We start from the raw sequence: 25,731 nt of genomic DNA on the forward strand, positions 1-25,731 counted from the left end.
AACAAATAAAAGGAAGTTCTTCTTCACGCAGCGCACAGTCAACTTGTGGAACTCCTTACCTGAGGAGGTTGTGAAGGCTAGGACTATAACAATGTTTAAAAGGGGACTGGATAAATTAATGGTGGCTAAGTCCATAAATGGCTATTAGCTAGGATGGGTAAGAATGGTGTCCCTAGCCTCTGTTCGTCAGAGGATGGAGATGGATGGCAGGAGAGAGATCACTTGATCATTGCCTGTTAGTTTCATTCCCTCTGGGGCACCTGGCGTTGGCCACTGTCGGTAGACAGATACTGGGCTAGATGGACCTTTGGTCTGACCCGGTATGGCCTTTCTTATGTTACATTGCACAAGATGTGAAATTTTTCACAGTGCCAAGCAATGTAGGTAGGATAACCTATGTTTTAAGTGTTGCCTAAGGATTAGAGGGGAATGTAATGTAATGTAATGCTCTGGTAGTGGATGCTGTTGCTCCCACACGAGTCTATGTCCAGCACATGAGACACCATCTGCACTTGCTCACCCCTCCCTACAACCACTGGCTGGCTGGGGGTTAGTGGGAGGCTCTTTATGGACTTCAGCAGTAGCTAGAACAGGCTCAGCAGCAAAGGAAAATTTACTTTCATTTTTATATTTAAACCACTGGCAGCAGCTCAACCCCCCAGGTGAGGCAAACTCCTGCCTGGGGACGAGTCTGACACCACGTTTCGTAAAGCCCCAGCTCCTGGAGTCCGGGCGACGCTCTCGCCCCCCTCTGATCACACTGGGCTCCGCTTGCCCAGAAAGACTCAAAAATGCGTCCCCACCCCCGAAAGGCTCCAGCCTTCTCCTTTCCCCGGCCCCGGCCAGCTCCAGGCCAGGTCACAGCTGTGGCGACGCCTCCCCGGGCCCCTGTATGCTGCGGCCTAGGCCCTGGCCTGCTCCCTGGGAACGTACGTTGCCATAGCAACGGCTCTCCGGCTCTGAAAAATCCAGCCGTAGCGATGGCAACACTGGGCCTCGCTTCCGCCTGGCGGAACCCGCACAGGCACGAGGACAAACTTGGGCGAGCAGCGCCGCCCCCAGGGGCCTTGGAGGAGCGCAAAACCCCTCCCTCCCTGTGAACCAGTTTCCGCGGGGAACCTTGTGGATGTAACACCAACCGGAGATGTGCGGGCCGAATCGCTGCCCGCCGCCGGAAGTGACGAAGGGAGGCGGTGCCCAGCCCCGTGGCAGCAGCCCCTGCAGGAATAGGGCGGCCCTGGAAGGGGGCGGAGCCGTTTCAGCTTCGCTGAGCTTCGGCGCGTCCTGCCCCCCCCAGCCCCACTTCCTTTTCTGGCTGCCCAGGGAGCCGGTCGCGGTGGCAGCGCAGCGATGGTGCTGAGCCTGACGGTGAACGCGGAGCTTCCCCCGCTCGGTAAGCGCGGCCCGGCCCGGCCCTGACCCGGGACCCCCGGCCCGCTGCCCTCGGGGGCCGCACCCGCCGGGTTGCTGCCATGTTGCATCATGCGGCGCTGGGCGCCGGCTCCTCCATTCATCCCCGCGGCCCTGCGGGGGCGGAGAGACAGGCGGGCGGGCGTGGGAGAGGCAGCCTGACCCTTTGGGGTCTGCGGAGCTAGGAGGTTCCTGGGCCCCGTGGGGCTCAGCCCCTCCCCCCCCCGCCTGATTCATTCTGCCCGGGCTGAGCCCCTGTGCCTGGCTCCCCCCGCACTCGCGGGGCGGGGCTGACCTGGGGGCCGGGGAGAGGGGGGGGGGGGGCTGCTGATGTCTCTTTGGCAGGCAGGATCCTTCGGCCGAAGCTGCCTGCAGGGTGTTTCTTCCCCCCCCCCCCCAGCGGCTCAGTCTGCCCTGTTCGGGGCGCGGCGCTGAAGAGGTTTGTGCTCTGTCACTGGGGGCTCAGCATCGTAAGTGGGTCTTGTCACCTGCCTGCGGAGAAAGTGACAGAAATACTACCAGCTTTCTGAAACGGCACGTCATGTGCATGGCTTGCCGTGGGTAACTTTGTAGTAATAGAAAGCTGGATGTAGTAAACAGCGACCTGAGAAAATAAACTGGGAGCAAATTATAGATTGAATTATGGTCTTGTTCAAATGTGGTATTTTATTGATAACGGAGAACGACAGACTAAATGCGCGCAACCATAATGAGCTAGGGAGATGCTCCCCCACTTTCACTAACGTAATTCATCCCTGACTTGCAACAGCCTGGCTATTGCAGTGCTGAACCTCTCTTGAGGTGGCTTCTCTCCAATAGACTGCTGGCTCTGTTGCTGTTTTTAATATTTAATGGAGATGTTGATGCATTTAGTGACTTACTTAGAGGTTCTATTTATAATCGGGTTTCTTAAGTTACTTCACAGGTTGTAGACCAAATTTTTGAAGTGGCCTCAATCCAGCTTTTGATTTATTTGCTAATTGTTTCATACACAGATGCCTTTTTCTGTATACATATAATTGTATGTGCAAAACTAGAGACTGCTTTTGCAAAATTCATTGCATGTCTAATGGCTTCCTGTATACAGTGGTGTTGTAGCTGTGTTGGTCCCAGCATATTAGCGTGACAAGGTGACTGAGGTAATATCTTTTATTGGATCAAATTCTGTTGCTGAGAGAGACAAGCTTTGGAGCTTACAGAGAGCTCTTCTTCAGGTTCGGTAGATGTACTCAGCAATCCGTTTCATCTTGTATTTGATGATGACACTGAGAACTTTTCGCAGACCTGAAGAAGAGTCCTGTATAAGCTTGAAAGCTTATTTTTCTTGCCGACAGAAGTTGGTCCAGTAAAATATCTTACCTCATCCACATTCTCTCTCTACTGGCTGTTCACTTCAAGATCTAGTTCAACATTGGATGGCACATTCTCTTTGCTCTCTTTCCTGCTCCAGTTATTCATCTAGCCAAGGCTTCTCTTTGTCCTTATACACCAGGGGTCCCCAGTGTGGTGCCCGGAGGCGCCATGGCATCTAAGTGTGCCCACGTACTGGCCAGTGGATGAGCATCTGCCAAAATGCTTCCAGAGGTGTTGCTGCCGAAATGCCACTGATTTTCAGTGGTATTTTGGCGGCTACTTGTCGGCGGCATTTCGGTGGATGGTCATCTGCCGCCACGGTCATCCGTGGCTCATCCTCTGGTGCCCACCAGACGAAAAAGGTTGGGCACCACTGCTGTACACTGTCTTACCATGTGGGTGCAAAAACCTTCTCTGCAACTGCTGCTATCTGGAAACAGCCTTCCACCCTTCTGCCACACTGATTCTCCATCTCATTGCAAATCACTGCCGAAGATGCACATTCTTGCCTTGCCTCTGTGCCTTAATTTTTCTTTCTTTATGCTTTTGTAAATTGCATTGTTCAACTCTAGAAAGCATTTTGGGATGCAGTTTGTATGAGACGATTTAAAATATACATGGCTGTATATTTAAACAAAATCCTGCGGAATAAAATATAAAGTTTAGAAACTTTCACTCTACAAGCATTTTCTAATAACGTCTGATAAGAGAGGCAATGTGGTCTAGTAGGTAGAGTACTTGCACAGGAGAGCTGAGTTCTATTCCTGGTTCAGGCCTGCTGGGTGACCTTGGGCATATTGCATCACCTCTCTGTGCTTCAGTTTCCACATATGCAAAATGGGGATAATGATACTGATCTCTTTTGTAAAGCACGTTGAGATGTGCTGATGAAAAGTGCTCTAAAACAGTGGTTTTCAGCATGTGGTCCATGGATCCCTGGGGGTCCGCAGACATGTCTAAGATTTCCAAAGGGGTCTGCACTGCGTTGAAAACCACTGCTATGAAGAGTTAGGTGGTGGTATTATTATTATGAAAGACATCATACAAAATTGTAATTAGTTGAGGACTTACTTTGTATTTGACAGCTCTTACTGACTTGTACTTAGAGTATGGACTTTAGATTAAAGGATTCTTAGGCCTGGTGTACACTAGGAAATTAGATCAGAGTAACTACGTCACTCAGAGGTGTGAAAAATTCATACCCCAGAGCGATGAAGTTAAATTGACCTAACCCCTTGTGTGGACAGTACTAGGTACTGCCTCCTAGAGAAGTGGATTATCTATGCTGACAGGAGAACCCCTCCCATTGGCATAGGTATTGTGTATGCTGAAGTGCTACAGTGCTGCTGCAGCATTTTAAGTATAGACGAGGACTTATGGATAACATTGAAACACAGTGAACATTACAAATATAACATTTTTATTTAAGGAAAAATAATTGTTTTATAAAAAAACACTTTTTTATCCTAACTTTTTCCTAGTTCATATTAATAATAGTTCTTGTGAAGTAGGGGAAAAAAGTACTAACTATGAATGTAATTTATGTTAATTACACAGTTCAGCACCTATGTAGTTCTTTTAATCTTCAAAGCATTGTGCAAACATTAATTAATTCTTGCCTGTCTCACAAAGATACTGCAAGTAATAGTACCCCATTTTTACAGATGGAGAACTGAGATGAGGGTCATTAAGTGTCAAGATTAGTGCCATAGAGGGAGTCTGACAACTGGGATCAGAGTTTGGGAGTTCCTTGCTCCTAGTACTCTGTTGAGGCTAATTTATTAATACTACCCTTTGTAACTTAAAATACAGACAAAGTGGAGTGCATAACGAAGAGCTGTAATGGGCTTTACAGTGTAAGGCTCTGATCCTGCAATTGGATCTGCGCAGGCTGCCCCTTGTGCATGTGTGGAGGCCTGTTGATTTCACACAGGGATCTCTTGGTCAGAGAGGAGAGGCCAAGGGCATCGTCACCAGACGGTCAGGGCCCACATAAATTGACAGTACATTGTGTGGATGCTTTCTGTACTCCTATGGATAAAAAGATGATTTCAGTCTTTAGGGTGGTTAATCCTTTCACAAGCATTAAATCTACTTTAAAAAAAATGAACCTGACCTTTTGTCTCTTCTTTCCATATGCCCCCAGTGGTAGTAGCTGAGGTGCACAGTATTGGACAGACTTAAAATGTTGATGTGGCACAGCCTTACTGTGTGAAGGCATTTGTCCAAGATGGTTTTTCTCCAGAGTGTAGTCTCTTTAGTGGCATTTGGGTCATGACTATTTTTAAGTGATGTGTTTAGATGCTAATGCTGCTTTAGGCCTCTTACAAAGAGCATGTGGCAGGCCTGTGCTGCGGAGTAGATGACAGCAATATTCATGTCAAACAATTTGAGCGAGTCTCTTCTCTAGGTTGGTGTGGGATGGGATGAATTTTCAAAGTATCCTGGGGAAGCAAAATAACATTAAAACCATCCTGTTCTGAGATCACTGCAGATTACTGCACGCCAGCTTTTATCCCTTCCTCTTAGACCATAAGGACTGCCAGGAGAAAGCTGCCTGTTTCTAGACTAAAACATTGATTCCTTCCCGTCGCCTCCTGTGCCTTTCAGTCTGAAGGCACCAGTTAAGACACATGGTGTGTGTGAATAAAAAAAATGTAATTGTAACCTATGAAATAGTCTTTACTTAGGAGAAAGATCAGCTATATTTTATCTTCTCTTTTTTTTTAGGAGCTTTGCTAACTGTAGAGCATGTGAAAAATGATGTCAAAATTTCGGTTGAAGAAGGCAAAGAGACCATCCTCCGTGTATCTGAGTAAGTGACTTTGCATCTCTGCTATCAGCATTGGGTCAGCGTTTTTTAAAATTGATGTAATGATGACAGTAATCTTTTTCAGGGAGAGAAAAAGAGCAATACTGAAATTATTATTGCACTGTATATTTTTTGCAAACAGTTGCAATTTTTACATTTTGTTTAGTAGTTTTCATCTTCTAATGGAAAAATTAGAGAGTGGGAAAACATTTAAAGAAAGGTTGAGAGACCTTTGCTGCTTGTGATGTACACATACTTTAAATAATATTTAGTCTATGCACTCTAGCTCCTTATATGGTGCCTATCACTTTATTATCTAAAGCATTCACCTCCTCCATGTGCTGTGGATTCTCATAGTGGTAGCCATCTTGTGATAAACAAGTGTCTGTATAAATGTATATACAGTACGAGCATGTGTGTATGTGCATGTGATGGTGTGTAAAGGATTTTATTGATATTAGTTTGGGTTGACCACATCACGCATGAGAAGGGAAGCCACAGTGTCATCCCAAAAAAGTGCCGATTAACTCGAAAGCGTGTCATCCCATATTTTGTTTATGCCACATCTTCTAGAAAGAAGCTATTTTAGCTATTTCCCCTTCTAAACAATATGCTATTTTTGTTTCCTTGGAGTAACAGGAAAAAATAATACCAATAAATTCTAAATATTTTTCAAACTGGTTTCCTTTAAATTGTAAAGTTAAGGATTTTAAGAATTAATATCTCATGACCCGCCAAGGGTAGAAACACAGAGCTACATGTCCTGCAGACACAACTCCATTGACTTAAGTCGAGCTGCACCATCTAGTCTGTGTACATCACTGACATCATAGACAATTGTACCTGTAGAAATGTAGGTCTTTTGTGGGACAAGCATGCTTCTGGTTTTAAAAGTTAACACAATATTGGACTTTAAAACCGTCACTAATCCATTACTTACTATGCTGAGATTAAATTTTCAATCCCTATTTTTATCTGATCATATTAGTGCAGCTGTGACAAACTGTTGACAGACTGGAAGTTTGAGGTGCTTCAGTTGAGACTCTAGACCAGAGTGCATCTGAGGTCAAAGGTGCAACATAAATGTAGGTTATCTGATGGTTGGAGAAATATGCCATATGTAGGCATGAAATTATGGATGCACTAGAGTGGCACCATAGTTAAGTTTTGCCTTAAAGGATCTTTACAAAGGGGCTGTTCATCAATACCAACCTCTACTAAGAACAACTGAGACAAACAGATGAGTGATAAAGCCTTCAGTTACAGTGATCGCATAGTGCATGTTCTATAGGATGGTCTTGTGCTTAAAGAACTGGCCTTGGACCCGAGAAGAGAGGGATCTTTCTGTACCTCTGGCTTCCTATGTCACACTGAACAAGTAATTTAAACCTAAGGCTTTAGAGGTGGCCACTAATTAAGCTTTTCAGTTTGCTGTATTTGTCTTCTAAAAATCAACTGTAAACTAAAATTATAAATAATTACACAACACACAGTAATTCTCATTTTGACTATTATACCGTACTGCATGATGAAATTGTGTGGCAATTCTTTTCAGTCCTTTGCTATGCATTTTTGAAGTCCTTGATGCATACTTATTCAGAGTCTGATCTTTTCAACCATATGCGGTATTTCCCCCTCTTACTTTTAAGAACATAAGAATGGCCGTACCGGGTCAGACCAAAGGTCCATCTAGCCCAATATCTGTCAACCGACAGTGGCCAATACCAGTTGCCCCAGAGGAAATGAACCTAGCAGGCAATGATCAAGTGATCTCTCTCTTGCCATCCATCTCCATCCTCTGACAAACAGAGGCTAGGGACACCATTTCTTACCCATCCTGGCTAATAGCCATTTATGGACTTAACCACCATGAATTTATCCAGTTCTCTTTTAAACGCTGTTATAGTCCTAGCCTTCACAACCTCCTCAGGTAAGGAGTTCCACAAGTTGACTGTGCGCTGTGTGAAGAAGAACTTCCTTGTATTTGTGTTAAACCTGCTGCCTTTTAATTTCATTTGGTGACCCCTAGTTCTTATATTATGGGAATAAGTAAATAACTTTTCCTTATTCACTTTCTCCACATCACTCATGATTTTATATACCTCTATCATATCCCACCTTAGTCTCCTCTTTTCCAAGCTGAAAAGTCCTAGCCTCTTTAATCTCTCCTCATATGGGACCTTCTCCAAACCCCTAATCATTTTAGTTGCCCTTTTCTGAACCTTTTCTAGTGCCAGTATATCTTTTTTTTGAGGTGAGGAGACCACATCTGTACGCAGTATTTGAGATGTGGGCGTACCATGGATTTATATAAGAGCAATAATATATTCTCCGTCTTATTCTCTATTCCCTTTTTAATGATTCCTAACATCCTGTTTGCTTTTTTGACCGCCTCTGCACACTGCGTGGACATCTTCAGAGAACTATCCACGATGACTCCAAGATCTTTTTCCTGACTCGTTGTAGCTAAATTAGCCCCCATCGTATTGTATGTATAGTTGGGGTTATTTTTTCCAATGTGCATTACTTTACATTTATCCACATTAAATTTCATTTGCCATTTTGTTGCCCAATCACTTAGTTTTGTGAGATCTTTTTGAAGTTCTTCACAGTCTGCTTTGGTCTTAACTATCTTGAGCAGTTAAGTATCATCTGCAGACTTTGCAGCCTCACTGTTTACCCCTTTCTCCAGATCATTTATGAATAAATTGAATAGGATTGGTCCTAGGACTGACCGTTGGGGAACACCACTAGTTACCCCTCTCCATTCTGAGAATTTACTATTAATTCCTACCCTTTGTTCCCTTTCTTTTAACCAGTTCTCAATCCATGAAAGGACCTTCCCTTTTATCCCATGACAGCTTAACTTACGTAAGAGCCTTTGGTGAGGGACCTTGTCAAAGGCTTTCTGGAAATCTAAGAACACTATGTCCACTGGATCCCCCTTGTCCACATGTTTGTTGACCCCTTCAAAAAATTCTAATAGATTAGTAAGACACGTTTTCCCTTTATAGAAACCATGTTGACTATTGCTCAAGAGTTTGTTTTTCTATGTGTCTGACAATTTTATTCTTAACTATTGTTTTGACTAATTTGCCCGGTACCGGTGTTAGACTTACCGGTCTGTAATTGCCGGGATCACCCCTAGAGCCCTTTTTAAATATTGGTGTTACATTAGCTAACTTCCAGTCATTGGGTACAGAAGCCGATTTAAAGGACAGGTTACAAACCTTAGTTAATAGTTCCTCAACTTCACATTTGAGTTGTTTCAGAACTCTTGGGTGAATGCCATCTAGTCCCAGTGACTTGTTAATGTTGAGTTTATCAATTAATTCCAAAACCTCCTCTAGTGACACTTCAATCTGTGACAGTTCCTCAGATTTGTCACCTACAAAAGCCAGCTCAGGTTTGGGAATCTCTCTAACATCCTCAGCCGTGAAGACTGAAGCAAAGAATCTATTTAGTTTCTCCGCAATGACTTGATCGTCTTTAAGCGCTCCTTTTGTATCTCTATCATCCAGGGGCCCCACTGGTTGTTTAGCAGGCTTCCTGCTTCTGATGTACTTAAAAAACATTTTGTTATTACATTTGGAGTTTTTGGCTAGCCGTTCTTCAAACTCCTCTTTGGCTTTTCTTATTACCCTCTTGCACTTAATTTGGCAGTGTTTATGCTCCTTTCTATTTGCCTCACTAGGATTTGACTTCCACTTTTTAAAGGAAGTCTTTTTATCTCTCACTGCTTCTTTTACATGGTTGTTAATCCACGGTGGCTCTTTTTTAGTTCTTTTACTATGTTTCTTATTTTGGGGTATACATTGAAGTTGGGCCTCTATTTTTTTCTTACTTATTTTTCTCATTTGTACATAATTACAAAATAAATATGTTCACTTGACTTTCTGCATGTATCTGTCCTTCAGAATTACTCTCCTACACACTAGTGTGCATAACAATGTTATTGGGGAGGGATAAGTTGTACTTTTCTGTACAACTTGAAAAAAAATATTTCTTTTGTCCTAAGCATTTGTATGCGTGGATGTTCCCCTTAAGCAACCATAACCAGCTATTAACTAACTTTTTGATTTTTGGATAATGTATTTACCCACACAGTGCATCACATGTGGGAATAATAAATCTGAAATTGCCTGAATTTATTCCTGCACCTTTGTAGTAACCTTCTTTATTTCTGATTTTATGTAAAAAATTAAAGCAACTTTATATTCCTCTGTCCCCACCCAGCAAGGCCTTGCATTGCAGCAGGCCTCGCTTCATCGGTGAAGGATTGGCTAGAGTGTGAAGCAAAGGGCTCTTCCTTTTCCTCCTCTGCACTCCTGACACAGATCAGGACTCAAACTCTGATTTCTTCCTCCACCCACCCCCAGGAGAGATGGGGTGTTAAATACATTTTTAAATTTGTACAAGCAAACAGGTTATGGGTAGGCTTGGAAGGATTAAATTTTTATCAGTAAAGGTTGATTTCACTGTTCACACGCACAATGAAAAAATATTTCCATGAACAATCAAAATGTGCAGATAGGCAAAGTAAGAAAAATGCTGCTTGAGAACTTTAGTTTGATTTAAGGATATTTACTTTGTATATTTAGACACGATGTTGACAATTTGTGTTTTAATGGATATACAGTGTACACTTTTAGAATCTGTGTCTATTAAATAACTGTTGTCTGACTCTCCCCCATAATTTCCTGTAACTCTGAAAATTTAAATCAACAAAAACAGAAAAATTGCTAAAAACCCATTCCAAGTGTGAATATTTAAATTGATACACATTTTAAGAAATCTTAAAATAAACATCAATATTTGTAAAAATTATGCAAAAATACATTCTTCCAAGCCTTCTAATGGTTGCTATTTCCTATTATTCTTGCTTGAGGAATCATTTCATCTGTCAGGATTGCATTAACCTTCATCTCTGTCCATCTGTATAGAGTCATCTTTACAATTTATTTCCTGTAATGGGTCTCTCTTAAAATGATAATTGTAGTCTGAAAAGCATCAGCTAAACTGATTTTTGGACTAATGCTCTTGGTCAATGGATTCCATTACATTGAGGAGCAGGGACTACTTTGTCTTGGCACAACTTGAAGGACATCTCAGACTTTGATTTTCAGGAAATCATTGGTACTAGCAGCTTCCTTCCTTCAAGAACAGGTTGCATTTTAAGCTTGCTTTTTCTTAAGAGGAATGTTTTGAAGTGCAGTTAAAATCTGATAACTAATTTTTCAACCAATAAGCTGAACAGTATCAAGTAACTTAAGATGTAAAATAGTGTTTTGATGAGTAAGGTTACCAGCTGGATTCAGTTTGAAAATAAGATATTTATTTTATTAAACCTTGATGACTTTGCATAGTGTTTTAAGAGCCCAGGTTTTTCTCATAGGTAGCAAAATGTAGTCAGTCTAGCATTTGAATTTCTGTTTGATATTCTTTGAGGGGGAGAGACTGATATTTGTTGTATTCCCTCTGCACAGAATGGTTTTGCAACTTTTTGTACAAATGACGTGTAATTGTTTATAACATTGCCACAAATCCTTGCCCCCCACTTTCCCTCAAGGATTTTTGGCTTTGCTGCTGTATCAGTTCATGTCATTTTCCATAGAATTCCTTCCCATTGCTTTTGCTAATAACATCAGCATGGACGTGGTCTTCTGTATCCTATTGATAGGCTGACACTTCCAGAGCTACCTGCCAACCAGTTGGAAAGAACAATCTAAATTCATGGTTTCTTTCTCCAAAGGAAGGGAAATTGAAGAGGTCTGATCCTAAAAGTATTAATTGTTTTCTAAAAAAAACCAAAAAATTCTTGTTACTTGAAAATGTTGCAACCATGGTCAGGACATGTCAGGATTCTTTCCCCATATCAGTTCAGAATTCTGTTCACTAGTCTTACTAATCAAAGTAGACTGTTACTACAGACTGTTGCAAAGCAGCAGCAAACATTTTTACTGCTTTTATTTCAGGCAGACTTGCTGTTGGAGAAAGCATATTGTGCATGCATATGTACTTGTCAATCTCAGTTGAAAAGTTCTGTTTAAGAAACTGACCCTAGTATGATATAGCAACAGGATTTATTGCACATTCGTAGATTCTATAATTTGCTTTTGATCATGCACAAATTGATCTTCCATATCCCGGAGCCTAGAAGTTCTGGAGGGGAGAGTTACCAAACCTTGAAATCAGATATTTCATTGTCAGTTTTAATATTATAAATCTCATGAGACTGAACAGTGGAGTAACCTGTTTTAAAGACTGGTTACCATGGCTAATAAATCAAGAAGATCGCCAGATCAGATATCAGGATTTGAATCTTCAGTTCTGATATGTGGGGGACTGTTATAGGGATTAATCAATCTGACCGCTGTTATATTTTTCTTATAAATTATTTAAATAGCCTGGATCCAGTCTACAGTTTAGACAGGAAGATGTAAAATTGCAGTGCCCTTAAGCAGAAACCAAAATATCAAATCAGCAATACTTTGCATGTCTTCTACAAACCTCTCTCATAGCAGGATGTATAAAGGTACTTCTCTGGGATCGATCTCTGTTTGCAAGTACATCTAGAAATACAAAGACATCCGAGACACTTACAGTGTGCCTCTTTTCCTCCGTTGGTATTTGTCTCTGTGGGTTCAATCATATATTCTTTGGGCACTCAAAACTGTCACTGACATGAGTGGGAGTTTGGCGTGTACAAGGAATGAAGGTCAAGCTCACTAAGGCTTGGTCTACACTACAGAGTCAGGTTGACATAAGGCTGCTTACTTAGGTCAGTGTCTACACTACAGCCTTGCTCCCGCCGATGTAAGTGCCATACCATGTGGACATAATGTGCTTAGGTTGATGTAGTTAGGGTGACGCAGTGTCAGTGTAGACACTGTGGGTTACTTACGTGGACTGTTGGCTGGCCTGCTGGAGCCATGAAATTGATAAGAAAGCCAGGCTCGCAGCTTGGGCTGTCAGCCTGGGGCATGTGGAGGGCTCCAGCTAGAGCCTGCTGCCCTCTGGGCTCCCCGCTCCGAACTGAGGAAGCATCTGGGCAATAATCCAACATCTATTTTTTAAAAGTCTTCATCTATACCAAACATTACTGAGTCAGCAGTGTGAACACAGTAGATAAGTAAAGCACTGATAACCAGTAAAATAAAACATTAAAGTGTTGTCCTGTATCATTTAATACACGTTTAGAAAAAATGGTAGCTTTGATAATGAAAATGACTAATTTACAAGATTGTGGAAATCAGAATTGTGGAGTATAGGAAAGGACTGATGATTGTTATGCTTCTTAGGGGAGGATAATAACTTCCAGAGCTGCTCTGTGAATATTAATGAAAATGTTCTTTACAGTTAAAATCAAAATGTGTTAGTTTTGGCGCAAGAAGCCCTAAAAACTGGACAATGGGCAATGTCCAATGATTTGTAAGTGGGGAGGATAAACCATTGAAACAAATGGCCTCCCTGTACTGGAGTTTCATAATAGTCCCATCAGTAGAAGGAGAGAGGAGTCATCTACGCTGGGATCTCAAACAAGCTAGTGCCAACTGTGTTTAAAGGCAGCCACAAACCTGCTGCATGAGCTTGGGCAATTCACATAATCATTTTGTGCCTCTTTGCTATTTAGATTGTAATTGTGGGAAGGACTTTCTCAATCCATGTGTATACAGGGCCTGGTGCTATGGTGCCATAATTCAGTTAGGATCTCTAGACACTATTGTAATAGAAATAAAAAATAAATAAACCCTAGCTTATACAGTTCTACTCCCAGTACGGACAGCATGTAACAAATGTAGGAATGGCAAAATTCTGTCGGAATTTGATGTAAGCTGATGGGAAAACTGAGTAGAAACAAAAATACAGTCATGGGCAGTAAAGTCTGTTCAGCAGGAGTGAATCTTTATACATGTAGCCATGTGACAGAAGCAAAATGAGTAACAGACAAGCCTGGGCAGGGACCACTGCATATGTCCAGATGCTCTTCTTTTGTCTCTCCAGCAGCCCTTTTTAAAGTCCTCTTTGCACAGGTGTCCAAGGAAGGAACTTGGGAAAGCAAAACTTGATTTAACGCCTTAGGTGCTTGAGACTAGGCAGTACCTCTGCACTCTGATTTGGGGGAGGGGGGACAGCTGGGAAGAACGTTACCTAGTATTTCATTGTGAGTTGAATAAATTATTTTTTCTCCCCTTCTCTCCCTCCACTGTCCTTCCCTCCCCCAATAAAATTTTTGATCTATGTTAATGGTTTCCTTAGTGGTTTATAGTGTGACCAGCTGGGAGGGGAGGATGACACATGTCCCTTTGATAGGTGTCTTATTGTTCTGGTAGCTTTGTGCCCACTGCTTCACCTAGAAATGTGTTGCAGGTCATGTGACTCTTTAGAACTATTTATGTATAATGACACTCAGACTGCTAGTAATAAGTTACTTCATCTTGAATTTTCTGTTTTTATAGCCATGCTGTGTTCACTGATGTGAATTCCATAGTTCGCTATCTGGCTAGAGTTGCCACTTCCGCAGGGCTGTATGGTTCTAATCTTCTGGAGCACACTGAGGTGAGAAGCAGCCATTCATATTTGATTCTTTTCATGCGGTTGCATTTTTGCTCATTTGGGGACTTACCTACGTAACCCTTGAATGATGGACCCTCATACAGAAAAATGGTGCAACTACTTGGGCCGCTGAAGCTATGTTTTTGTGAAACTGCCTCCGACTACACACATCGATGGATCTAAACATGGGAGAATTATTCACAATGGCTCCTAACTATGCTGGTCTCTGACAGGGTGTACATTTCTTTCTCTCCATCTCTTCAGTTTTGATACCATCACTTCCTCTGTGTACCATTTGTTTTTCTAACAGAGCTGTTGCTTGTGGCCTCCATCAGAACTGCTGGGTGAATTATGCACAAATAAAATATGTTCCGGTGTGGAGATCTCACAGATTCTTACCCCAACCACTACACTGTTTCTTTTTTGCCTCATGGAGCTCTAGGCTAAAAATTGCTTATGATTCCCAGTCTCCACACTGTAGCCAGGCAGCCTGCATTCTGGTCTGGGACTCTGTGGACATTTGCCAAGTTGTCAGGATTCCCTCCCCTGGAGTCCTAAATTTTCCAGAATTTCTTCAAAATTAAACCTAGAGATGAATCTAAAGTTTTCATAACCCAAAGAGATCCTTCTTAGTTATCTTTGTTCATATAAATGAACAAAATGAAGTTATTACAGTTATCAGGACTTGGTATGATATGGAATTGAGGAGGAATTTTTCCTGGCTTCAGCCCAGAAGAGCCATATGTTGAATTTTAAACTAGGTGCCTGAGATTGATAGTGGTAACAGAATCATTTTGACTGAGTTAGTGTAGGGTTATTAGGGGTTTGACTCACACCTACCCTACAATATTATTTTAAGGCTATGGAGATCAATCTTCAACCCTGGCAATTGCCTACTTTTCGTGTAAGAGAAAAGTGCTGCTTTGTTACATTGCTTATGAATTTTTAATCGTTTATAGCTTTTTGTGGTTAAATAAATTAACTTCCTAACCCATAGAACTTGAACTGTGAATATGTGCAAGACTTAAGTGTTCAAAAACACATTTGCAAGGTCAGTAACTTTGATACAATACATTTAATTCCCAACTATAAAATTAGGCTTTGAGAAATGTTAAGACAGCTGCATTTGTGGTGGGAATATCTTAGAACGCAACTGTAAATGAGAGAGTTGAATTTTATAGTCCTGTGACATCTGTCTGCCACGTCAGCTTGGCTGTTGGAAGAATTCCTACTGCAGAGTACATATGGAATGGATTTAGAAGGATTTTAAGAGATACTTTGCAACTGAGGTATCAAGTTTGTATGCTAGAGCCAGATCCTCAGCTGGTGTAAATGGGCATGGCTCCACTGAAGTCAGTGGAGTTGTCCATTTATACCACTTGAGGATCTGGCCCGTACTGCTTGATTATAGATTTTTAAATTTGGACATCTTTATTTCCTTCTTGGAGTAAAATTTTTGTGGGGGTAGGAGAGGAGGAGGAGGTTGGGAATACAGTGGAAAAACTGGTGGTAGTTTTTTGTTTTTGTTTTTTTTTTTAAGTGAAAGATGAGGGATGGTGCATAATGTCACTAATATACAGCCAGGAAGAATGAATGGAATCAAATGGAACAGGAATACTGTCGCTTAACATTAAGGAATAACTCTAGATTGGGGTGGGCAAACTTTTTGGCCCAAGGGCCACATCAGGGAACAGAAATTGTATGGTGGGCCATGAATGCTCACAAAATTGGGGTTGGGGGGTGGGCTCTGGGGTGGGGCTGGGGATGAAAGATTTGGGGTGCAGGAGCATGCTCCAGGCTGGGATTGAGGAGGAGGGGGATGAGGGTGGGGGTGTGAGGAGAGGCTCAGGGGGTGCAGACTCTGAGCGGCGCTTACCTCAAGCAGCTCTTAGAAACAGTGGCATGTCCCTTCTCCGGCTCCTACGCAGAGGCGTGGCCAGGCAGCTCTGCGCACTGCCTCATCTGCAGGCTCCACCCCTGCAGCGCGCACTGGAGTGCATAGGAGCTGGAGAGTGGTCGAGCCGCATGGTGCGGCCCTCCAGGCAGGCTTAAAATGACTCGGCCCACGGGCTGTAGTTGGCCCACGGGCTGTAGTTTGCCCACCCCAGCTCTAGATTCACGACAGTACATGGAAAAATTTGAATTCTCTTTATTAATCTTTAAGTATCAGCAGTGTTTGAAGAAGATAGTGGCTTTTTTTGTAACGTGCAATCTAAAAACATAGTCAAAAGCATGAAAGTCACTTCATGTTTTAGACCAAGGCAAAATCTCAGACTGCTGGACATCAGTGGCTAGATTCTATCCATTGCACTTGTGTCAATCTGAAGTAATTCCATAGTAGTCAATGGAGTTACCAACAACATTTAGACTGGTGTATTCCTGGGGGAATTCTGTTCCAAAAAATTAAAAATTCTGCACACAATATTTTAAAATTCTGCATATTTTATTTGCCAAGGTAACAAAATATAATCATACCAGTTTCAATTCTTTTGATAATTTATTTCAAAATACCTGTCAACAAGTATGTCTGTAACAATACAGACAACAAAAAAGATTCAGGAAATGTTTTTTGACAAATAGATTCCTTACTAGGTATATTAACAGAACTTTGAGTAATAATTCATTTAAACTACAATACAGAAATATTTCTCACACCCCTCAGAAGCAGTACAAAGGCTTGGGGAGAAGTCAGGGGTAATGGAGGAGCTGATGGAGAGGGAAGTAATTGCTGGGAAAGAGTGTAGGAGTGAACCTGAAGGTTTATTTTGTGTATGGGAGAAGTATGGAACAAGTTTGGGGTTGGTTTTTTTTTGGGGGGGGGTGAGAGGGGGAGTTGAGGAGCCTCCCCCCTGCAGACCCTGGCTGACCACTAGCCTCTCCCAGTCACTCAACATCCCTCCTACCCCGTCCCCCTGTGGCCCTACACCCCCACTCAGCCACCCATCCCCATATGGCTCTGCACTTCCCATCCCCATGTGGCCCTGCACCCCCACTCCTATTCAGCCTCTGCTCCAGTCTATTCCCCCCACTAGCCCTTCTGAACCTAGTCTGACACACACACACCCCAGCAGCCTTCTGTGCCCTCCTCTCTGTCCCCCTCTCCCATATCCCATGCTTCCTCACCTCATCCTGCAGGTAGGGCACTGTGAGGAACACAGCCTCTGCTCTCTCCCTTTTGGGTGCTGACTGCTATGGCCGGTGAGCCTGCTGCCTCTGTTCTGGTGCCACAGCACCCCTGCTGGGTGAAACCTGTAACTGCAGAGCCATTCTGGCACATGTATTTTCTGCAAAGGAAAAAAAAATCTGCAGGACACGTGAATTCTGCGCATGCACAGTGGCACAGAATTCCCCCAGGAGTATATTATGCAGTCCTGCCTTTAGTGCAGGAGACTGGACTAGATGACCTCTTGAGGTCCCTTCCAGTCCTACACTTCTGTGATTCTATGATTTTATATTCAGAGCCATGTATTTAATACTACTGCCCACTTTCTGTGAATGATAGACTTGGATGTGGTTTTTTGACCGGCAAGAATTTGTATTACTTTAAAGGGTTTTTTGTGTTAAATATGATGTTGACCTCTTTGCTCCTTAAAATTAGATTGACCATTGGCTGGAATTCAGCGCGACAAAGTTATCTACCAGTGCCCAGTTTGGTTCAGCACTCCTTGAGCTTAATCACTGTCTGTCTCTGAGGACCTACTTGGTTGGAAACTCCCTGAGTCTGGCAGATTTGTGTGTCTGGGCTGTACTAAAAGGTATTAATTCTACAGTTGTTCTCACAGGTTTGCAAATGTGATACAATGCTAAAATCTGTTTCCTTTTAGTTTCCAGTTTCTGCAACTATTTTTAATAAGGAGAATTTTGTAAGAGTAAGATCTGGTAATCATGAGGGTTTTACGTGTCTTGATGATAACTGATGTTTAAGAAATTTAATGATAAATCATCACACCATAAATTTGAGTGTCTTTGGTCTTTTTCTATTAAAATATCAGTTTTTCATGGGTTTTTTCTTCTCAGATATGAAAATATATTCTGGGCTAACATTTTGCACCTGACTCTAACCAGGGTGTAAATTATCCCTCAAATCTCGTACAAAAATGTTTTAGACTGCGTTGTTATTATTAGAGGGAGCAATCTAATTTTGCTCGGTTTAAAGGTAATTGGAGATATACCAATCTCCTAGAACTGGAAGGGACCTCGAAAGGTCATCGAGTCCAGCCCCCTGCCTTCACTAGCAGGACTAATTTTTGCCCCAGATCCCTAAGTGGCCCCCTCAAGGATTGAACTCACAACCCTGGGTTTAGCAGGCCAATGCTCAAACCACTGAGCTATCCTTTTGTGTGCTTTCATTGCGTAAGTTCGACATCCAGTTGGAGAATGGCTGCTGCTATGTTTTTAACCATCTAACTTTTTTTTAACTATTGTATTCATGGGGGAGGCATGGCCATATCACCAATAGCTTTAGTTTCTATAATTAGCTCTAATATGGATGTAGGTGAAATACAAAGAGGTTCACATCTTTTTTCCTCTGGAGACATTAGGAAAGATTGCAGAGTCTTCTAAAGTAAATGCATTGTTTTTACCCAGTTTATCTATGCTAAAGAAGTATCATTTTTTCACAACTGGTTGAGATGTGAAAATGGTGCAGCCTATTTTTAATCCACATTGTCATTTTAAAAATGAATGTTACTAGAAGTCCAGCTATTCTAGTTATAAGGTTACAATTTTAAAACCAAAATTTGTTTCCCAACAGGCAGTAGTGCATGGCAAGAACAGTTGCAGCAAAACAAGGCTCCAGTCCATACGAAGCGCTGGTATGGCTTTCTTGAGGCACAGTGTGCCTTTCAATCAGTGGGTACCAAGTGGGCTGCAGTTGCATCAAAGACCAAAGAGGTAAGCTTTGTTCTAATTATACAGTGAAGGTGGCTGTTCTGTTTGTGAACTATAGTAAGTTTGTATCTTCTTCCGGTAGCTCACTTTAGAAAGTATGCTAAAGGGAATTATTTATACTGTAAACCAAAGACTTATAAGGATTTTTAAAAAACAGTTACCTTAGTAATTTCATCCCCAAATGTGCATGAATACTGATAGGGTGGGTCAGTTCTGGAAAAGCGACTGTGTAAAAATGGCATCTGTTATTCAGATACTTCATATTTGTATTCAGAGTTCAGTCTGCTTGCTTTAGTAACAAGTGTTTTTACAATTTTTGTTTGTACTGCAAAGCTATCTATGGTAGAATGAGATCAACAGAGTTGTTAACCAAGTTCCATTTGAAGGCAGTGGGATAACTGAGCATGAAATTTGGCTTTCGGAAATTTTCTTACTTGTAGTGAGGAACAGAAACAGAAAATCCATTTGGACTTTCTAATCCCAGGTCAAACTTGCAGATCTCACCTTCTAACTTTGAAACTGAGCAAGCATGATATGCAAGTCATCTGAGCAAGGGACCCCAGGTTGCCATTTTTCAGTCTCCTTTCAGAGAAGAAACATGCTTTAAGTGTGTGTATCGTACAGCTTGTGTAAGATATTTAATGAGGTAATCCTTAATTTTTAAGGCAACAGAAAAGAAACAAGATGTTGGGAAATTTGTGGAACTCCCAGGTGCAGAGATGGGGAAGGTCATTGTTCGGTTTCCTCCTGAAGCCAGTGGGTAAGATGACCTGTTTTAACCCACATTCCTTTCAAAAACTGTAAGACAGGAGAGGGATTTTGTTTTATCTTGGAAATAGTTACCAGATTAGTGTGTTTTAATAACTGAATTCAAGGCTCTCTCCTGGTCATGTGTTTAGTCAAGGATGAACAGTGTCTTAGAGGTGATTTCCATAACAAAAGAGAATTTTCAAAGTCAGTTACAGATGTTTTCTAAAATGTTTTCACTAGCAAAGGTTTACTCTTACCAAAGCTGTCCTTTACTTAGAACCTCACCCCATAAATAACAGTAAAAAGAGCACTAAAAGTACCATCACCAACTCCATAAAATGTTGTTTTCCAGTTACTTTCTATGTCCCGTTTTCTCTTAGATGGATTTGATAAAGTTTAAAATTGCTGTTCAATGCATTTTTTCTGTAGGCTGGTTAGCCAGCATCTTATGACTTGTTTTAGACTTTGCAGTACTGTTTCTCATTCTGATGATCAGATATAAATCTTGCTATTTGAGTACTACTAATATTGTATATGCATGTAATTTTACAAATGGTGTGCATGAGAGAACCATACAAGAAAATAGTTTGGTTTTTGGAATCTATAGGGTATTCTGAGGGGGAGATTCCCACTGCCATGTGTAAACTTCCGGAAAAATGAAATAATCTGTAGAAGTAACATTTCATATACTTTTGAGGATTTGGATTTATCCAAGTTCTTGAATACCTCTGCTACCGTATGATGGAATTCACTAACCCATCTGAATTCCCCAGTGTTCTGACAGTTACTCAGTGCAAGTGTTTCAGAATGTTATGAACTCTTTAAAATGTCAATTTTAAAAAGATTAGTTTTTTTATCATTCAACTTAAAATCAAATTCAGTGTACACTAATGCTAAAACAGTTTATAATGTTGCAAAGAGTAGTTTTAGTCATATCTTCAGGTGCATTATGAAGTCCTAGCTTTGAGATATAAAATCTGACAGATGGTATATACTATCTAGCTATCTATATCTATATGTAATATTAAATTGCTTTAATAAATGTTCAGTATTTCAATAAATATAAAATAGCTTTTGGTGATTAATTTTGTTTTAAGTTTTAACCTATTCTCCATTTTCCCCCTTAGATCCCAACAGACTATATCCTACAAAAGAAATGTAAATTAATCTGCTGCCACGTTGACCTTGTTTTCTGAAATGTCTTTATTTTTAGTTACTTACATATTGGTCATGCAAAAGCTGCTCTGCTAAATCAGCATTACCAGGTTAACTTTAAAGGAAAACTCATCATGAGGTTTGATGACACAAATCCTGAAAAAGAAAAAGAAGACTTTGAAAAGGTACAGTAAGAGAACAGTGGAAACCATTCATTGGAAAAATCAATTCAAAATTAGAACGATAGGCAGGCTTGCTACTTCAGGGGTGGCTCTGTAGAACAGTAGTATTTAACTTTGCATGAAAACTCTTCCAAGCCATCCCATAGTTGCCTTAAAAACCAAAGAGTTTTTGGTCCAGTAGCCTAATTATTCTATGATTTCCCCATTCTTTCTTGCCCCTCCCCTAGTATTTATAATCTGTATTAAATCCACGTAAATCTGTTGTCAGTCGGTTTATAGACTTTGCTATGTTACTTGACCTAATCACAAATGGCAATCATGGTACTACTTTAAAAGCTTTTGTAATCTTAAATACAATGGCTTCAGTGACAGTAACTTTTCTGTAACAAAAATCCCAAATCCACACTAAGAAATTTCCTTGGTGTCCAAGACTATTGAAGCGGTTTAAACCTTTTTAATAATTTATTCTTGCTGCCACCTTTTCAGTATTTTGTGGCATCCATGAGGTGAAAGAAAGAGAGGAATCTGTATGATTTCCTGCCACTTCCAGTCTCAGGATTCATCATCATATAGGAGGCTTGCACTATTCTCAGTCTATTACAGGGGTGGGGAACCTATCGTCTGCAGGCCAGATCTGGCCCACTGCTTCATTTCATCCGGCTCGTGGCAAGTCTCCGTGCCGTGGGCTGGAAGCCTTAAGCCTTGGCACCCTCTCCGCCCCCATGCAAGGGGAAGCTGGGGTTGCCAGGCCGTTAAAAGTCCAGTTTGCTCCACGAGCTCCTGGAAGTGACTGGCATGTCCCTGTGGCCCCTAGGAGCAGTGGCGATCAGGGAAACTCCTCACACTGCCCCCAAGGCCAGCTCCGCAGCTCTCATTGGCTGTGATTCCCAGCCAATGGGAGCTGTGGGGGCAGCACCTGTGGGCATCGTGCACTGCGCAGAGCGTCCTAGTTCCTCCTTTCTGGGAGCAGTGTGGAGCCAGGGTAGGTAGGGAGCCTGCTTTAGCCCTGTTGCACTGCCAACTGGGGTGAACGCCGCCAGGCTGGAGCTCGCATCCCGACCCCCCAGCCCAGATCAGAACCCCCCTCCTGCACCCCAACCCCCAGCCCCAGTTCAGAGCCCCTCCTGCACCCTAAACCTCTCATTTCTGGCCCCACCCAGGAATCTAGGGGAAGCCGCCTCCATCCTTGCCCCCTTGCAGGGCTGGAGCAGTGAGTTCTGGCTCGCCCTGCTGCAGGGGGGGAACCCCGAGCCTCTGCACCCCATCATGGGGCTGTCTGTGGCCCATGACTGCCTTTTATTTATTTATTTTTTTTCCCCCCCCTTGAGAGTCAGTGGCCCCTGATAGAAAAAGGGTTCTCCACCCCGGTCTATTAAATGTACAGCAAGAAGAACTTGTTGCCAGTTTTTTCTCTCACTTTCTTGTCCCACCCTCCCCTGGAGGAGCTGATCTCATTCTCCTGCCCGATAGCAATCACTACCCATGTATCCCTTTGATAACTTCAGTACTGTGAATTAATGAGCCAGTTGATTTTCATGTGTGCCATTGTGTGTTAATGGTTTTTACTGCTGCCTTTGGCAAATGGAGACGTTACAACTCAGGAACTTGGCATAGAGTTAGAAAGCTTCTCTGCATGTATGAATATTACAGTATAGCTCTTTACAGGTTATCCTGGAAGACGTTGCAATGCTGCACATCAAACCAGATCAATTTACATATACCTCAGATCATTTTGAAACTATAATGAAATATGCTGAGAAGCTTATTCAAGAAGGGAAGGCGTATGTGGATGATACTCCTGCAGAACAAATGAAAATGGAGCGTGAGCAGAGAATAGAATCTAAACACAGAAATAACTGTAAGATGCTTTATGGCTCTTCTCCTGGCCCTGTTATCTTTGTCAGTGGAATATAATCTTGTTTCATTCTATTGTTAATCTTCCCACATATCTTTAGTTTTAATTGTATACTGTGAATACATAACAAGCCAGTAGGAACACTGAGGTCCTCAGTGCCGTGCCCGTCAAGACTAAAAGACTCAAGAAACTTCTTGTTACACACCAGTTTATTACATCTCTGTATGTTCACAATGCATATGTACTGTACAATCTTACTCTCACCTACGAGTGTGTGAGGAATGCTGGACTGTTTGATATTGGATCTAAACACATTCATCAATAACTTTGATGTTTGACAATGTCAATAACAAAATATGGTGCTGGAGACTGGTCAGAAATACCTTAGGTAACTTAAAGTATTACATTTTTTTGTTTGGTAGCTGTTGAGAAGAATCTACAAATGTGGGAAGAAATGAAAAAAGGAACAGAATGTGGACAAATGTGTTGTCTACGAGCAAAAATAGACATGAATAGTAACAATGGATGTATGAGAGACCCAACCCTTTATCGTTGCAAAAACCAACCACACCCACGCACGGCAAGTAGCTACAAGTATGTTCACTTTCTATTAATATTGACCATGGTATGCTTCTTTTCTACTCTTCAGCAGGTTTCTTTTTTAACTACCTGGGAGTTGCTTGCATTTTCTCAACCAGAATGTGTAGCTAATCTCCTTGTAGAAACGATAAAACTTCTTCAGAAGATATTTAAAACGTGAGCTCTTGCCAGCATTTCATAACAGTACCCACTGATGAAAATTCTATAACAGGTCCCTATTCTCATTTCTCTGTAAGCTGGGCCATTAAAAAAAAAATTTCTCCACATGTGATGAATACCATTTTTCTTAACAAATCTTGGCAAACCACTTTGACTGCCTGTATTACAAGCAGCCAAACAATTGGATTTTGTTTTTACGTAATCTCTTAATTTAAAGAACTTTGAAGGTTACACTTTAGTGTGAAGTGGTGTCCTTGACCTATTTAGCTGAGTGGCAGCTGCGCATTCATAGCAACTATTCTTTTCATTCACTATGAAGAGTTACTTCATGTGCATTGAACTAAGACTATTTGCAGAACACTAGTTTTATTCCTTATTTGAAACACCTGTTTCCACCTGCTCTTCCCACTGCTATAGCTTCAACAGATGGCAAATGTTGACTTGATATGGATGTTGAACTAAAATGGTGGGTTTGGCTCTTGGTAAAAACGCATTTAAAACAGAGGCATGATCTACACACTTGTAATTGACAAATCACTGCCTCTGTTGTAGTAATCTCTGATTGTTGAAGTTTAAACTATGGCCTGAACATGGATATCTTTCTTATGATACATGTTGGTACAAGGTGTAGGGGAAAATGTAGGTGTTGAATTTTTTTTTTTTTTAAATATTGAGGGATTGAATTATTTGATAGTTTTGACTTTGCTTATAAAATGTCATTTAATATATTTTAATTTGTGTGGGTCTTTTTTATAGACGAGCTCAGTATCAGATGTGCTGTTTTAACTAATTCTTGATGGAGTTCTGGTGACCATTTTAAGGATTTTTGAGTGATTATAAAATACGGAAAAGTATTTAGTTTTATGGATATGGTTTTCAGATGCAGTTAAACTATGTATATTCTTTTCCTGGCTTATTAATTTAAGCTCTTCTTTCTTTTTAGTGTTTATCCTACATATGACTTTGCCTGCCCCATTGTTGACAGTATTGAAGGTGTCACACATGCATTAAGAACAACAGAATACCATGACAGAGATGAGCAGTTCTACTGGATCATTGAAGCCTTGGGCATAAGGAAGCCATACATCTGGGAGTATAGTCGTCTAAACCTCAACAACACTGTGCTATCTAAAAGAAAGCTCACCTGGTTTGTCAATGAAGGGCTGGTAGATGGATGGTACGTTTGTATACATACAATTGCTGCTATAGCAGAAATGCAATCACACATGTATGCTATTCATAAAGGAAATCATAGAATGCATGCATCCACTTTTCTTTGGTAAAAGAAATACAAACTTTTTTCACCTATCGCCTGCAGGTTCTCTTCTCTTAGTCTTGGCACTTAAATGTCAAGTGTGTAGGTGTCTCATAAATGCCTATCGCAGATTTCCTCCTTTTTTTCAGTCTTCTATGAAGCAAGCTAAATGGGGGGAAGAGGGGAATTTTGTTGGGGTTTACAAGTTAACCATGCTTGTGTTTCCAGGACAAGAAACATACTAGTATTGCCTTGCTCTGCTTCAGTTTCTACTGTTATAAAATCGGGACACTTTTTTCTACCCCCGTAAAGCGCACAGGTCAAAATTTTCAAAAACGGGTACCTAAAGTTAGACTTCTTAATAGAGACTCAGACATTAAAATGCCCTGACTGAGAGAATGTGGAGTACCTTTTGATTTAGTGGGAAGTGCCGAGTCTTCCAAACTTGTTTATTTTAGAGAAGAGAAAAATAAGAGAGCGGAATATAATAAATGCATAATGAATGGTACAAAGAAGGTAGATTGGGAACTTTTATTCCCCCTTTCCCATAGAAGTACAGGTGAGCAGTGGACTTGCAAGGTAGAAAAACTGATAGAAGAAAATACTGTCAGACAGCGGACAATTAGACCTGATCTTGTTGCCACAAGACATCTTTGAGCCCCCGAGGATAACAGGGTTGAAAAAAGGATTAAATAATTATATGGATAACAAGTATATTTAAATGAATAGTAAATATTAAAAAAAAACCACACTA

The 25,731-nt window shown here is 41.4% G+C and overlaps 1 protein-coding gene across 3 annotated transcripts in view; it reads left to right on the top strand.

Annotated features, from left to right (window-relative positions):
• Nucleotides 1–1,247: 1,247 nt before the first annotated feature.
• EPRS1 (glutamyl-prolyl-tRNA synthetase 1) overlaps nt 1,248–25,731 on the top strand; it is a 60,296-nt gene continuing 35,812 nt past the window's right edge. Inside the window, exons 1-10 of one of the 3 annotated variants that reach the window (XM_045010691.1) lie at nt 1,248–1,393; nt 5,494–5,578; nt 14,035–14,134; nt 17,730–17,886; nt 18,885–19,024; nt 19,687–19,781; nt 20,985–21,111; nt 22,774–22,966; nt 23,386–23,557; nt 24,666–24,899. In XM_045010691.1, coding sequence (XP_044866626.1) covers nt 1,351–1,393; nt 5,494–5,578; nt 14,035–14,134; nt 17,730–17,886; nt 18,885–19,024; nt 19,687–19,781; nt 20,985–21,111; nt 22,774–22,966; nt 23,386–23,557; nt 24,666–24,899 — 1,346 coding nt within the window. In that variant the 5' untranslated portion in view covers nt 1,248–1,350. The remainder of the gene's footprint in view (nt 1,394–5,493; nt 5,579–14,034; nt 14,135–17,729; nt 17,887–18,884; nt 19,025–19,686; nt 19,782–20,984; nt 21,112–22,773; nt 22,967–23,385; nt 23,558–24,665; nt 24,900–25,731) is intronic. The other 2 variants (XM_045010692.1, XM_045010693.1) reach the window with 2 other exon arrangements.

Source organism: Mauremys mutica, chromosome 3, assembly GCF_020497125.1.
Source record: "Mauremys mutica isolate MM-2020 ecotype Southern chromosome 3, ASM2049712v1, whole genome shotgun sequence".
NCBI lineage: Eukaryota > Metazoa > Chordata > Testudines > Geoemydidae > Mauremys > Mauremys mutica.